General features: G+C 47.7%; 1 protein-coding gene across 1 annotated transcript; it reads right to left on the reverse strand.

Moving 5' to 3' along the window:
- Positions 1-483: 483 nt before the first annotated feature.
- On the reverse strand, positions 484-12,271 carry LOC144782844 (protein RD3-like). Its single transcript, XM_078662110.1, has 2 exons — positions 11,973-12,271; positions 484-784 (listed from the first exon to the last, which is right to left on the reverse strand). Exons 1-2 carry the CDS (start codon positions 12,269-12,271, stop codon positions 484-486), a joined length of 600 nt encoding a protein of 199 aa, XP_078518236.1.
- Positions 12,272-12,479: the final 208 nt, after the last annotated feature.

Raw genomic sequence — 12,479 nt, forward strand, 5'->3', positions numbered from 1 at the left:
CCTTGTGGTCGAGTGAGGCACTTAGCGCTGAGCTAAGCATGCCCTTAGTAAATGGGGACCAAGAAGGCTTGTATAAGTACATCATGCCAATGGGTGTATTAAGGGTTAGGAAGGGGAATTTTGAAGCAAGATGTGGGTTATGACTCTGAGGCATTTGGTTGGTGTTGGACCATGTGCACTGGTTGAAACCAAAGTTTCTATCCCCACAGGACCTTGGACCCTTACAACGAGGCAAACAGCTATTTCTGCACCACTTTTGCTAGTTGTACCCAAATGAAATAGTCTTATTCAGCCCATGGTGGAGGCCCCTTCAGCAGTCAATGAGCCTAGAGTTCAATCTGTCTTTTGACACATCTTTCTCCCTCTCTGTTCTTTTGAGGAGATGAACACTGGCCCACTTAGTAACACAGAGAAGGAAATAAGCAAAGATTGGCTTGGGAAAGACAAGTTTTTGCCAGCTTAGCGGTCTGTGCCGCTGCTCTTTCACTCGGCCGCTGTGGTGCTGAACTCTGGCATGCTCTTGCTTCGCGCGCGGCCTTGGACTGGCGGCTCCACTTCGCTGTCGGAGCAGGCCGCGTCCTCTAGTTGGAAGGGGTTGACCCGCGGGCGAGACTTGAAAGTGATGACTGCCAGGCTCTTGGTCCGTGGCCTGCCCCAGCGGGGGTCGGTGCACCTGCGCACATCTTGCTCCTCTGCCTCTGTAATGAAGTCCTGGAGTACCGTTCGGAAGAGTCGTGGCACCTCATGGATGTCTGGTTCAAATTCCAGCATGAGACGGCGGAACCTGGCAAAGAGAAGGAAGAACGTTTATTGCCACTGACAGTCCTAAAAATGGTGTAAGTGTAACCTCTGGACCTAGGCAGTGCTTAATGTATAACAGTAGTGTCCCGTCCCCTGCCAAAGTGGTGGGGTGGGCCGGAGGGGGGAGTTGTGAAGGGGGGAGGGAATCGGGGTACAAAGTAAATATAACTTTTAAAAAATTACTTACCCATTCGCCGCCGCCACCACCGTTCACTGCTTCGCGCTCCTCCGAGCACAGGCTCCCAGAATGCACTGCGGCCAATCATGACGCTGCACGCTGCAGGAAAGCAGCGTCAGGGTTGGACTGAGCGCTGGGACTTTGCGCTCTCAGGCAGACTGGGAGCCTGTGCTTGCTTTCTCCAGCCCCAGCAACGCTGGAGAAAGCTTCACAGTACGGCCGGCCAAACCTTCTTGCGCAGAACAGGGACAAGAGAGTGCATTGCCACTCCCCCATCACAGTATCATCCCCCTGGACCCACCCCTAAGACTCGTCAGAGTCCTGAGAGCAGGTTCAGGGGGATTAAAATAAAACCATAATAAAAAGTTTTAAAACCCGTTTTATTATCATTTTATTTTCCGGGTGGTGGCAGAGGGGGCGGCGCTCCTCCGCCCTAATGGAGGGGCCGCCGCTGATTTATAAAACAATACGCCGTGGCCCCCAAAATTTTTCTCAAAAGCTTATCGACAGACTGCGAGTGTCGATGTTGCCGAATACCTAAGCTGTTTCAGGGGTATAACACAGGCCTTTAAGGGACCTATATTCAGTCCAAGGTGAAGGAATATCTGTAAGATACGGGACAGTCAGGGGGCCCTCATCACATTCTGCAGGGAGACCCCATCATTTTGTGTTATGCCACTGGGCTGTCTACTCTTGATTCCATCTCTACCTCTTTCATCCACCACCTAACACAGCGTGCGTACCTCTAGCTCACTGTTGCAGGTTCTTGTTAGTCTCTAGTTCCTCCCTTTGTTATTGTTTCCTGTCTTTCGCGTTCTCTTTTTTTCCTCTTTTCTGTTTCTTATTCTGTGCTAAAGTCTGAAGATGAAAATTAAGGGGCTGGTTTATATTTAGGCAGACAGTTTGGGTTCATCATTGCGATGGAGTAAATTATTCCTTCCCTATGGTGGAGAAGCCACCCACCTAATTTATAAATGACCGCCAAGCAGATGATCATTTATAAAGGCATTGTCAGGAACTGCCACATGGGGTTAAAGCATGTTTTAAATGTTTGTAAAGTGCAAATTTTTATGGTTAAATATGCCAAATAAAAATATTCAAATGGATGGTTCCTCTCAATGCATTTTACTGTTTTCTCCAGAGCTGCATCAGGCAGACACAACCCTGTAGCAAACCGTATTTTCGTTTAAAAAATAAATGCCCAAAATGGGATTTTCTTTTTGAAAAGAAAACAAGTCATACTTCCCTTGCCATGAGAGGCTTCTCCTATGGCAGAAGGAGGATTATAATGGTTTTATTGTTCTTTACTGTCAGATTTTACCTAACAGTAAGAAACAATATAAAATAACTACATGTCCACCCATCTAAATTGGGCAGGTGGACATGCAGCCATTACTCCGACGTACTTTACCCCGCAGGGCCATTGGAGAAGGTTGGCTTCGGTGGAGACATAGTAGTCCCCACCATGGCCAAGTGTAAGGTCCGCCCTACAAGTAAATTTGGCACGCGGATCACTATATTGGTGGAGAGGGAACTCTTTCACCGTTGTTACGAGTGCCCTGTCGACCAATATATAAATCAGGTCTTATGTCTTGGTACTTAAAAAGTATTTTGTGTTTTAGGTCTCAGCTAGCGAAGGCTGCGCTTTATGTTTTTAGGTATGGGGGCTTGAACCCGCCCCTCTTCTCCATTGGCTGGCTTCCTAAACGGATGCCAGCCATTGGAGGAGAGGGGCATCACTCCGTTTAAGCCCCGTCTTTTTCGGATTGGGGGGCGTGTTTTTGTGTTCTTTCTCGCCGTGACGTCATCCGTCACTCAACAAAAAACACGCCCCGCAGTCTGAAAAGGAAGGGGCTTGTTTACTCCGTTACTAGTTTTGCTCGTATATGCTGCAGACAAACCTCCACATACCCGCCTCCACACTGAGGTTTATACCAGTTCCTTTGTTTGGATGTGAAATTACAAAACAAAATAAAAAGTTGTGAGAACGTCGGGAACCAAACGAATAATGCGCGCGGCCGAACACTTCTATGAGAAGACCGGGCGCGCGCATGTAAGACGTGACTGCCTTTAGTAATGTTTCATCAAAGGTTTGAGAGAACGAGACAACCAAAGCCTATTTGCCCATTTCCAAGATGGCACCCACGCGCAGACATGGACCCGCCTACGTGCGTAGTTTGAGATGCGCAGGTGAATCTCCCGTCGCATGCTCACAGAGGAGAAACAACGCGCGGCCTCGGTTAGGGAGAGCCAAAGGCGAACTACCCAATCGCGGTCCCCCACTGTCCTACCCGCTGGTCTCCCTGCAGATCCTGGACAGCATGGCCCCGGAGTGGAGCAGAGCGGCGCTGGAGCGAGTCTCATCCGTCTTCTGCCAGCGTGCCGCGGCCAATGGAGGGGCAGCACTCATGGCAGCCGCCATGGCCGAGCAGAACTACTCCTGGTGAGTACTGGGAGAGTGGAGGTTGTGGGCGAGGGTCTGCCAAGGGCCAATAATGCAAGGGGTATAGAGACCAACTTGCACAGAGGGGATGCTGTCAGTGCTCGATGGGCCCGGATCTGGTCAAGTGACTCCCTTGAACATCTGGTTCCGTTGCTCGTACTAAATGCACAATTATTTGTAGGTGCATCTGGGCCTTGAGCATACCAAGTAAATATGGGCCCGTGGGATCTTGGTGGGCCTGCACAGTGTGGATGACAAGTAGACCAGTTGGCCCCTTGGGTCCTGGGGGCTGGTCAAGTGCAGTTGATACGTTGATGACTTTATCATGCCAAAAGCTGGCGTGCCAATGAGGACTGGGACACGGCATGTACAGGTGGACTTGTGTTTATGGGAATGCCAAGTGCAAATGGGTTAGACTGGACTAGAGCAAGGAAACATGTCAAACCCGTGTTGGCCTCTGTGGAGGACATTCCGAGTATTGCAGGCGCATGTGATCCTATGGAAAAGAGAATTTAAAGTACAGAAGGCGGACTATGCCGTCTGTGTAGCATTGGTCACTATTCCATTTCAAATGCACTGATGGGTGCCATTTGAGGTAATGCCAAATAAGAGTCCTGGGGGCTCGAGAGGACTAAACCATGGCATTTTGCCGGTCTACTTGTAGGGGTCTGTAAGAACAACGCTATGTAAAGAGTAGCTTCAAAGACATATAAGGCCAAATTCGTGTTTCTAGCATCGACTTTGTAAAAGATGGGCAATGTGGGATCTCTGCCTGCTTCTATTCTGTCCGTGAGCATGTGATGGATGGCGGTGTTGACGAGGTTTATATAATGGCACGTGTATCCCCACATACAACTTTAGGCTCTAAACAGGTGTCATGACTCGTATGACAGTAGTGTGCTTCTACCAAATGATTTTTTAAAGATACATTTTCTACCTGACTAGTGCAGCGCTCTGGTGTAGCTGTCGAACCCACCACGCACCTATCTCACTACTTACAAGCGACCTGACACATGCTGCTTTTAGAGTCCGATAAATCTTGCGGTCATGGGTCAAGAACCATGTTGGGGTTTCTTGATGGCAGCTGGGTGGTATTGTTTTGGGGTCCTCTCTGCTGCTGGTCCTCTGGGTATCTTCTTAATGTTGTCTTACTCTAGAACAAATCCTTCTCATAATGAACACATTTTGTTTAGTGTTATGGGGATGTCAAAGCTCGTGCAACACACAAATATGCGCCCCTCTTCTCCATTGGCTGGCCTCTTAAACGGCAGCCAGCCATTGGAGAAGAGGTCTCAGTGACGTCATTCTTTCCATTTAAGCCCCGTCTTTTTCTGATTGAGGGATGTGTTGTGCTTGCTCTCCCTCGTTGTTGTGCTTGCTCTCCCTTGGTGTTGTGCTTGCTCTCCCTCGTTGTTGTCCTTGCTTTCCCTCTTTGTTGTGCTTGCTCTCCTGCCCCCTCGTTTTTGTGCTTGCTCTCCTGCCCCCTCGTTTTTGTGCTTGCTCTTCGGCCCCCTCGTTGTTGTGCTTGCTATCCTGCCCCCTCTTTGTTGTGCTTGCTCTCCGGCCCCCTCATCGTTGTGCTTGCTCTCCTGCCCCCTCGTTGTTGTGCTTGCTCTCCTGCCCCCTCGTTGTTGTGCTTGCTCTCCGGCCCCCTCATTGTTGTGCTTACTTTCCTGCCCCCTGTTCCCTCGTTGTGAGCGTTTTTTTCTGACCTCTGTTCCCTGTGTGTGGCTGTGTGTGGGTGGCTGTGTGTGGGTGGCTGTGTGTGGGTGGCTGTGTGTGTGGGTGGCTTTGTGTGTGGGTGGCTCTGTGTGTGGGTGGCTCTGTGTGTGGGTGGCTCTGTGTGTGGGTGGCTCTGTGTGTGGGTGGTTTTAAGTGAATGACTCTGTGTGGGTGGCTCTGTGTGTGGGTGGCTCTATGTGAATGACTGTGTGGGTGGCTCTGTATGTGTGTGTGGGTGGCTTTGTGTGTGTGGCTCTGTGTGGGTGCAAATGCAATAGGTCTCGCATTTGCGAGCCATTAAGCTATTGGCATTGTAAATGACAATTCCATTTATTTATGCTTTAACCCCTCCCATGCTCGTGACGGAACTGTTCCGTCACGAGCCTCGGGTGGGCTGTGCTGGATCGGAAGGGTTCCGTCATGGCCCGCTCGCCGCGCCTGCGCGGTGCGAATTCCGTGCCTGCGCTGACGTTCTAATGGGCAGGCGGGTCCATGATGGAACCGTTCCGTCACAAGCACAGCTCACCCGAGGGCCGTGACGGAGCGGTTCCGTCACGAGCACGGGACCGCTGCGCGGCCCCGCCTCCCCCTTAGCGCTGCGGCGGAATAGCCGCCGCAGCGAAGGGGTTAAAAACAAAAACATAAATACAAATAATGTCATGAGCAATGCCAATAGCTCCAACTTTAACAATGCGAGACTATTGCATTGTAAATGCTTGTTAACTCTCTAATTAGGGGACAAAGTCCTAATGAGGAAAAATAAGTGCGGAAAAATAAGTCCTGGTCCCTAAAAATTATCGCAGGTGGGACGCACCTGAAATCACCTGCTGAAAATGAAGTACTGGCTTGCAGTGTCTTGTGCCTGCTGAAGTCACTGAAGCAGGTAATAATCAGACACAGACCGTTTCATTCATCTAAGGGCAATGGAATAGCTTCCAAACTAATAACATATTATAAGAAAAAGAAAGAGATCAGGAATGGGGCCTCACTACACCTATTCTTGTGTCTGTTCTGCCTCTGGAGCATTTTGCTTGCATTATGTTTTATGATTGGCTGAGTGTTATTTTGCAGTGTGCATGTCTGCGATCTGTTTTACCCTTCGCATATTTCAATGGCATTTGAGTTTCGCACTGAGTGGTAGTGCATCGAGGTCCACGTTTCTGCTGTCTGCCCCCTTGCTGTCCTTCCTTCTCCTGTTGCTCCCTCCCACTCCACCCACCGTCCATGCTGTCATCGGCTCTCGTTGCTGCTGGCCACCCCTCACAGTTCTTACTCAAACTGCACCCTTTTCCTCGTCCTCTTTCTCCACTCATGTTGCGGCTTGTCATTGGAGCCCAGACACAACAGAGATGGCTCCATCCACTCATCACTGTTGGCTTTCCCTGTGCTTGTACATTTGTGGCACTAGCATTAGCAAAACAATAGCAGCAGGGAGGCATCCTGGAATGGTGTTTTCTATCTCTAGTATTGTTGTTTCAGTATTCCAAGATGACCGTCACGTTGCAGCTAAATGTACTGCCATCTTGGAGCAGTACAACAATGTAAAAGGGTACAGAATAACATTCCAAGATAGACACCCGCTGCTATTGGCCTTGTCAGTACTTGTGGCAATTGGACACGTATTTACAAAGTTAGTAGGGCAACGCCACAATTGTATAAAAATTAGCAAAGCCAATACACAAGCAAGAGACATTGACTATACCAATGCTTCTTTAGAAGTCTCAGGTGAAAGAAGACAGAACTGACCAAAGAAAACACAAGGAGATGATGGACACAGCGCTGAAACGTTTCAGACACTCACCCCCAGTCACAGATCTGGGTTGAATCCATCATCATTCTTTAGCTGACACAGCTATATGCAAATCAATCTTGACCCGTGCCTCATGGGAACAGTCCAGCCCAAACTGCCAAGCCATGTCTTCCCTGGACCGGAAACAAGCATCCTGGAACCGGTTTCGGGCTAACAGCCCTCATCAGCAGAGGCTAGCTTGAATCCAGCATCAAAGTGAGAAAGGTTCCCACGTCTGGGCATACCCTGCCAACTTAGGGCGAACAAAACAAACACAAGGAGATGATGGAAGGAGCGCTGAAACTTTTCAGACACTCACCCCCAGTCACAGATCTGGGTTGAATCCATCATTGTTCTTTAGCTCACTTCACCACCTCAGTTTAGACACAGCTATATGCAAATCAGTCTTTACCCTGTGCCTCATGAGAACAGTCCAGCCCATACTGCTAAGCCATGTTTCCCTGGACGTCTTCTCCTTGTGTTTGCTTTGTTTGCCCTAAGTTGGCAGGATATGCCCAGACGAGGGTCCCTTCCTCACTTCAAGCTAGCCTGGCCGATGAAAGGTGTTACCCAGAAACTGGTCCCATGATGCTTGTTTCCGGTTCAGGGAAAACCTGGCTTTGCAGTTCGCACTGCACTGTTCCCATGGGGCACAGGGTCAAGACTTATTTGCATATAGCTGGGTCTGAACTGAGGTGGCGAAGTGAGCTAAAGAATGATGATGGATTCAACCTAGATCTGTGACTGGGGGTGAGTGTCTGAAAAGTTTCAGCTCTCCGTCCATCATCTCCTTGTCTTTGCTTTGCTCGCCCTAAGTTGGCAGGGTATGACTAGACGTGTGTCCCTTGCCCACTTTGCCACTGGATTCAAGCTAGCCTGGCTGATGGAGGGTGTTACCTAGAAACCGGTCCCAGGATGCTTGTTTCCGGTTCAGGGAAGACCTAGCTTGGCAGTTCGGGCTGGACTATTTCCATGAGGCACAGGGTCAAGACTAATGTGCATATTGCTGGGTCTGAACTGAGGTGGTGAAGTGAGCTAAAGAAATATGATGATTCAACCTAGATCTGTGACTGGGGTGAGTGTCTGAAAAGTTTCAGCTCTCCGTCCATCATCTCCTTGTGTTTGAAAGAAGACAGAACTGACCACCACAACAATCCTAGCATTAGAGAGATTTGAAAACTGAGAAAAACAGCAAATTATTTGTGTATATGTATAGTGTTGGGGGCAGGCATGTTTTTGGATCTGAACATCAGAGGTAGGCCATGTTCAGAACGAAAGCATCTCTGAAAACTCTGAGTTTGTTTCCTTGGGTGTTTTATTGAGCACTAAGGGCGAACTTGCAGGGTGGTGATTTTCACTCCTCGGTTGGCCCTGAATCCTTCCTGGTGACCCCAGTTTGTATATGTAGGGAGCTGCATGGAACTAGGGACACATGTAGATGATGCATGATATGTGCACAAGCAGCCAATGGGGGTAACTGTGCCCAACTGTACTCACTTGAGGTCGGACGAGGATTCTAAAGAGATTTATTTACCAAGCCAAAACTGGTTTCCTCTTTTAATGAACTTCAGTTGACATCTGCTGTCAAAATAGTTGCTCAGCTTTGGCCCGAAAGAATACTTGTAATAGATACATCAACTTACTGACATCCCTGGCCTTCATACTGGTCTGAATAAGATCCACTTCTGGTTGATCTGTCCTGCAAATTATTGTTCTTCCTCTCTTAATAAAATGTAAGTGTTGTTAGTGTAGGTGTAACATAGAAAGCCAGGATGATCATATTAATTCTCCAGCATTGAGTAAACATTAAGAGCCATGTGTATCAAGCAGAATTTTGTCAAATGGTATGTATTAAGGCAAAATAAGAAATCGCAAAATTTGCGATTCCTTATTTTGCGATTGCATTTAAGGAATCGCAAATTTTGCGATTCCTTAGAGGCAATGTAAGAAGCACCCAAGTTGTGTGATTTCTCATTAAGAAATCGCAAATTACCACCAACTTGAAGTTGGTGGTAAATTGCGATTTCTCTCACAAATGCACTTTTTGGCATTTGTAAAGGTGCCATGTGGTGCACATACATGCCCTTAGGGCATGTATGTGCGCCATATGTGCACACATGTAAATTTCAGGGGTGCATCAGGGTGTCCTTATGACACCCTTGCACCCTTGAAATTATTCTCAATTTGCAATTCTCAAATTGCGAATCGCAAATTGAGAATAATTTCCCATTCATTCCTATGGGCCTCCTGGCCCATAGAAATTAATAGGAAAGTATTCCTTAATTGCGATTCGCAATTTGCTAATCGCAATTAAGGAATATTAAGAAATCGCTAAACAATTGCGATTTTTTACATACATCCCCCTTTGCAATTCTCAAATAGCGATTTTAAAAAAATCGCTATTTGAGATTCGCAAATCAGGATGTTGATACATACGGCCCTAAATCTGGAGGCCAGAATAAATTTATGAACTAACCTACAAATTACACATACCTCTTCACTCTCAAACCACCCATTCCCTGACTAATAATCTGTATGTGCCTTATAGCTCCATGGGATATAGAACCAATTCATCCTTAAAGCTGGAAATTGCCAAGATTCCAGACGCTTCAGCAAAAGTAAGAAACTCTTTTTCATCATTCTTGGTCTATTCTCTCTCATGGTCTCATGTGTCCTGGTGCCCCTAGTCTTCTCCCTGTTTATGGCTGACTTGCAGTCGGCTTTAGCAGCGGCAAAGTGCGTTAGCCCCAAAATGAATGCGAAACATACATCCTGGATGTGGACAATTTTGTAATTATGGATCTAACAGAGATAGGCTTGCAAACGAAGTTGGAAGTGCTCATGGAATACTGTGACTGCAAAAAGCTAGTGGTAAACATGTAGAAGACGAATGTTTTGGGCTTTGGCAAAAAGTTTGTAAAGTTTGGGTGGCATTTAGGTTCCACCAAATTGTACTCTGTTAATGAATACAAGTATTTAGGAGTATGGTTTGAGAAGAATTAAAAGCGGAACGTTCATATTGAATCACTCAAAGTAAGATCTCTTGCCTCGGTAAGTGACCTGATTTTTTTTACAGAGATTATGGAGAGAGTTCCCACAGACCACTTTTAAAAATGTATGCTGCTTTCTACTTCATTTGTTACTTGTAAAGCGCTTTTTCTTATTTCTATTTTGGTCTGCAGCAATATGCTAAATAGATAAAAAAATAACATACATAGGATTAGTGAAATAGAGGATCCATGTGCTACACTGGAATGTTAGTGGTCAAGATTGGAGACATCCTTACTTTCTCACTGTAAGCAAAAATGCGGTATAGTGCAAAGCTTGGTTGAGGGTAAATGTTTTATGTCACTAGTGGAGTTGAGTAAAGTAATGTGGTAAACAGTGTTGAAATTTGTTGACAATTTCAGAAGAGTTAGGACACACACTGCATCACCATCGTTTTTGGGAGTTAAAGTTCAGTGCGGGGGATTTAAAAGCAGGTTATGGTGAAGTGAAGATTGGGTTGGTGAGTTCCAAGAGAGGTTTGGGGCTGAAGGTCGGGATTACTGGATAAAGAGTTATTGGCCCAGTCTGCTGCTGCATATGCGGTGCCTGTTTGTGTGGGATGTATGACGGTACAACGCGTACCGTTTCAACGCGTGCCTTTACAACGCGTCTTTAACAACACAAGTTGTTGGGCGCGGATAGTGAATAGTGAATAGTATAATTTACTATTCTAACACCAGTCCCCGTGGATAGTAGGGAAGGTGTTGGAATAGTAAATATACTATTCTTTATCCTTTAGCGCCCTCCAGCGCAAGTCGTGGTTACGATTTGCGTTGGAAAGGACGTGTCGTAAAAGCACTGCGGGGTAACATCCGCGTTGAAAAGGATGTTCCCCGTTTGGGTGACGATTGGCCTGGTGCCTAGCCCAGCGTTTCTATGATTGAGAGGAAAGCTTGCCCTGCAGCAGTTTTGTCCTAGGAGTGTGACAGAGCCTTGGCCTGCTACTGGCTGTGCTCAGAAATGTCCATGGGGTGGCTGAAGCTTGGCTTGTGTCTTCACATGCTCTAGTGGTCCTGAATGTGAAAGGGAATCTTGGTCTGACGTTGCTGCCTGTGCTCTACATGTTCTCTGTAAGAAAGAAAAACAATAACAGTTGCTACTTCTGTCTACTATTTTTCTTTGTGCAAGGGAAGCTTAACCAGCTGCTGTCCCTGCTTTACCTCTTCTATGTGTGCACAAAAGATTATTTTACTGCTTCCTCTCTTCCACGTGGATGAGCTAAGTTTGGGCTGTTGGGCATTCGCCATTGAACTGGGTTTTTTATGTATCTTTGTGAGAGAGGCATGTTCTGATTTAGTTTTTCAGTTCCTTCCTTTTGTGTGATGGAGGTTCCACTGTTATCTCCTTGGTGTGTGAGTGAAGCTTAGCCGGAGGGAAGGGGTTGTGTTTGTGTCTGGGTGTTATGTGTATGATTGAAAAGCACAATGAATGATATAGGCCTGTGTTGGATCTGTCAGCGGCATATGCGTTCTGTGTTCGAGGGAGGCCTGCTTTGCCATGGTACGTACTGTGGCCATTCGATGTATGAGAGAAGCTTTAACAGCTACACCCAAGCCTTTTCTAAGATATAAGTATAATCTGCTGCTCATACTTTAATCCTTCTGTTTATGAGTAAAGCTTGCAGTTGTTGATTCTATGCCTGCTATGTGTGAGGGAAGCTTGCACTACTGCTGCCTGTACTGTTCCTGTTCTATGAATCAGTGGCGTTACGAACCTTGAGGCGGCCCCCTGCAGGATACGTGAAGGGGCCCCCTCCGGACTCAATCTAGAGCTCCCCAGCAGAAGTGCGGTGCTGACGGGGCCCCCTGGAGGGTGAGGGCCCCCCGCACCGCGGGGGCTGCAGGGGCCTGTGTTACGCCCCTGAGTGTGAATGACAAAAGGATGCACTGATTCCACCAGTGCAGCACCTCTGTGGTAATGATATTTGCCCTGTCATTGCCACTGTTCCCTGTAATGATGAGATATGCGTTGCTGTTGGATGCACTCCTTACCTCAATATGACGGGACCACACTGGGAAGCCTTAATTTTGGCGCAGGTGTCCTGGAGCTGAAGCATCTCACCAGGTGCCAACTCAAACACCTGCCGGGGCTGCGAGGCCAGCCACGTGTAGTCCACGCTGCCGTTTTTCCCCTTGCGGACTTCCTGGAGGCGCTCCCGCTGCAGCTTGTCGGCCCGCTTGAGGTGCGTGTTGAGCTCCAACATCAGTGTCTCTGCGACCAGCTCCCCGCTTCTCCGGGGGGGCGGCGCCACCCCCTCCTCATTCCAGCCAAACAATGCTGCCAGAAACATGGCTTCTGTGACTGTGGAGAAAAAAAAGGCATGGTCCTTAAACCAAAAGGGATAAACAGAGGATTGCCATATTTGCTCAAAGTAAAAGCTGGAATGTAATCCAGTCCTGAGTGAAAGAAACCCACTCCTTTGCAACCGGCTTTTTAGGTCTCGCCTAAGCAGCGCTTGCGTTGTCTCTTCGAGACATGCTGTGTTCAGAATATGGGCT

Source organism: Lissotriton helveticus, chromosome 9 (assembly GCF_964261635.1).
Source record: "Lissotriton helveticus chromosome 9, aLisHel1.1, whole genome shotgun sequence".
NCBI lineage: Eukaryota > Metazoa > Chordata > Amphibia > Caudata > Salamandridae > Lissotriton > Lissotriton helveticus.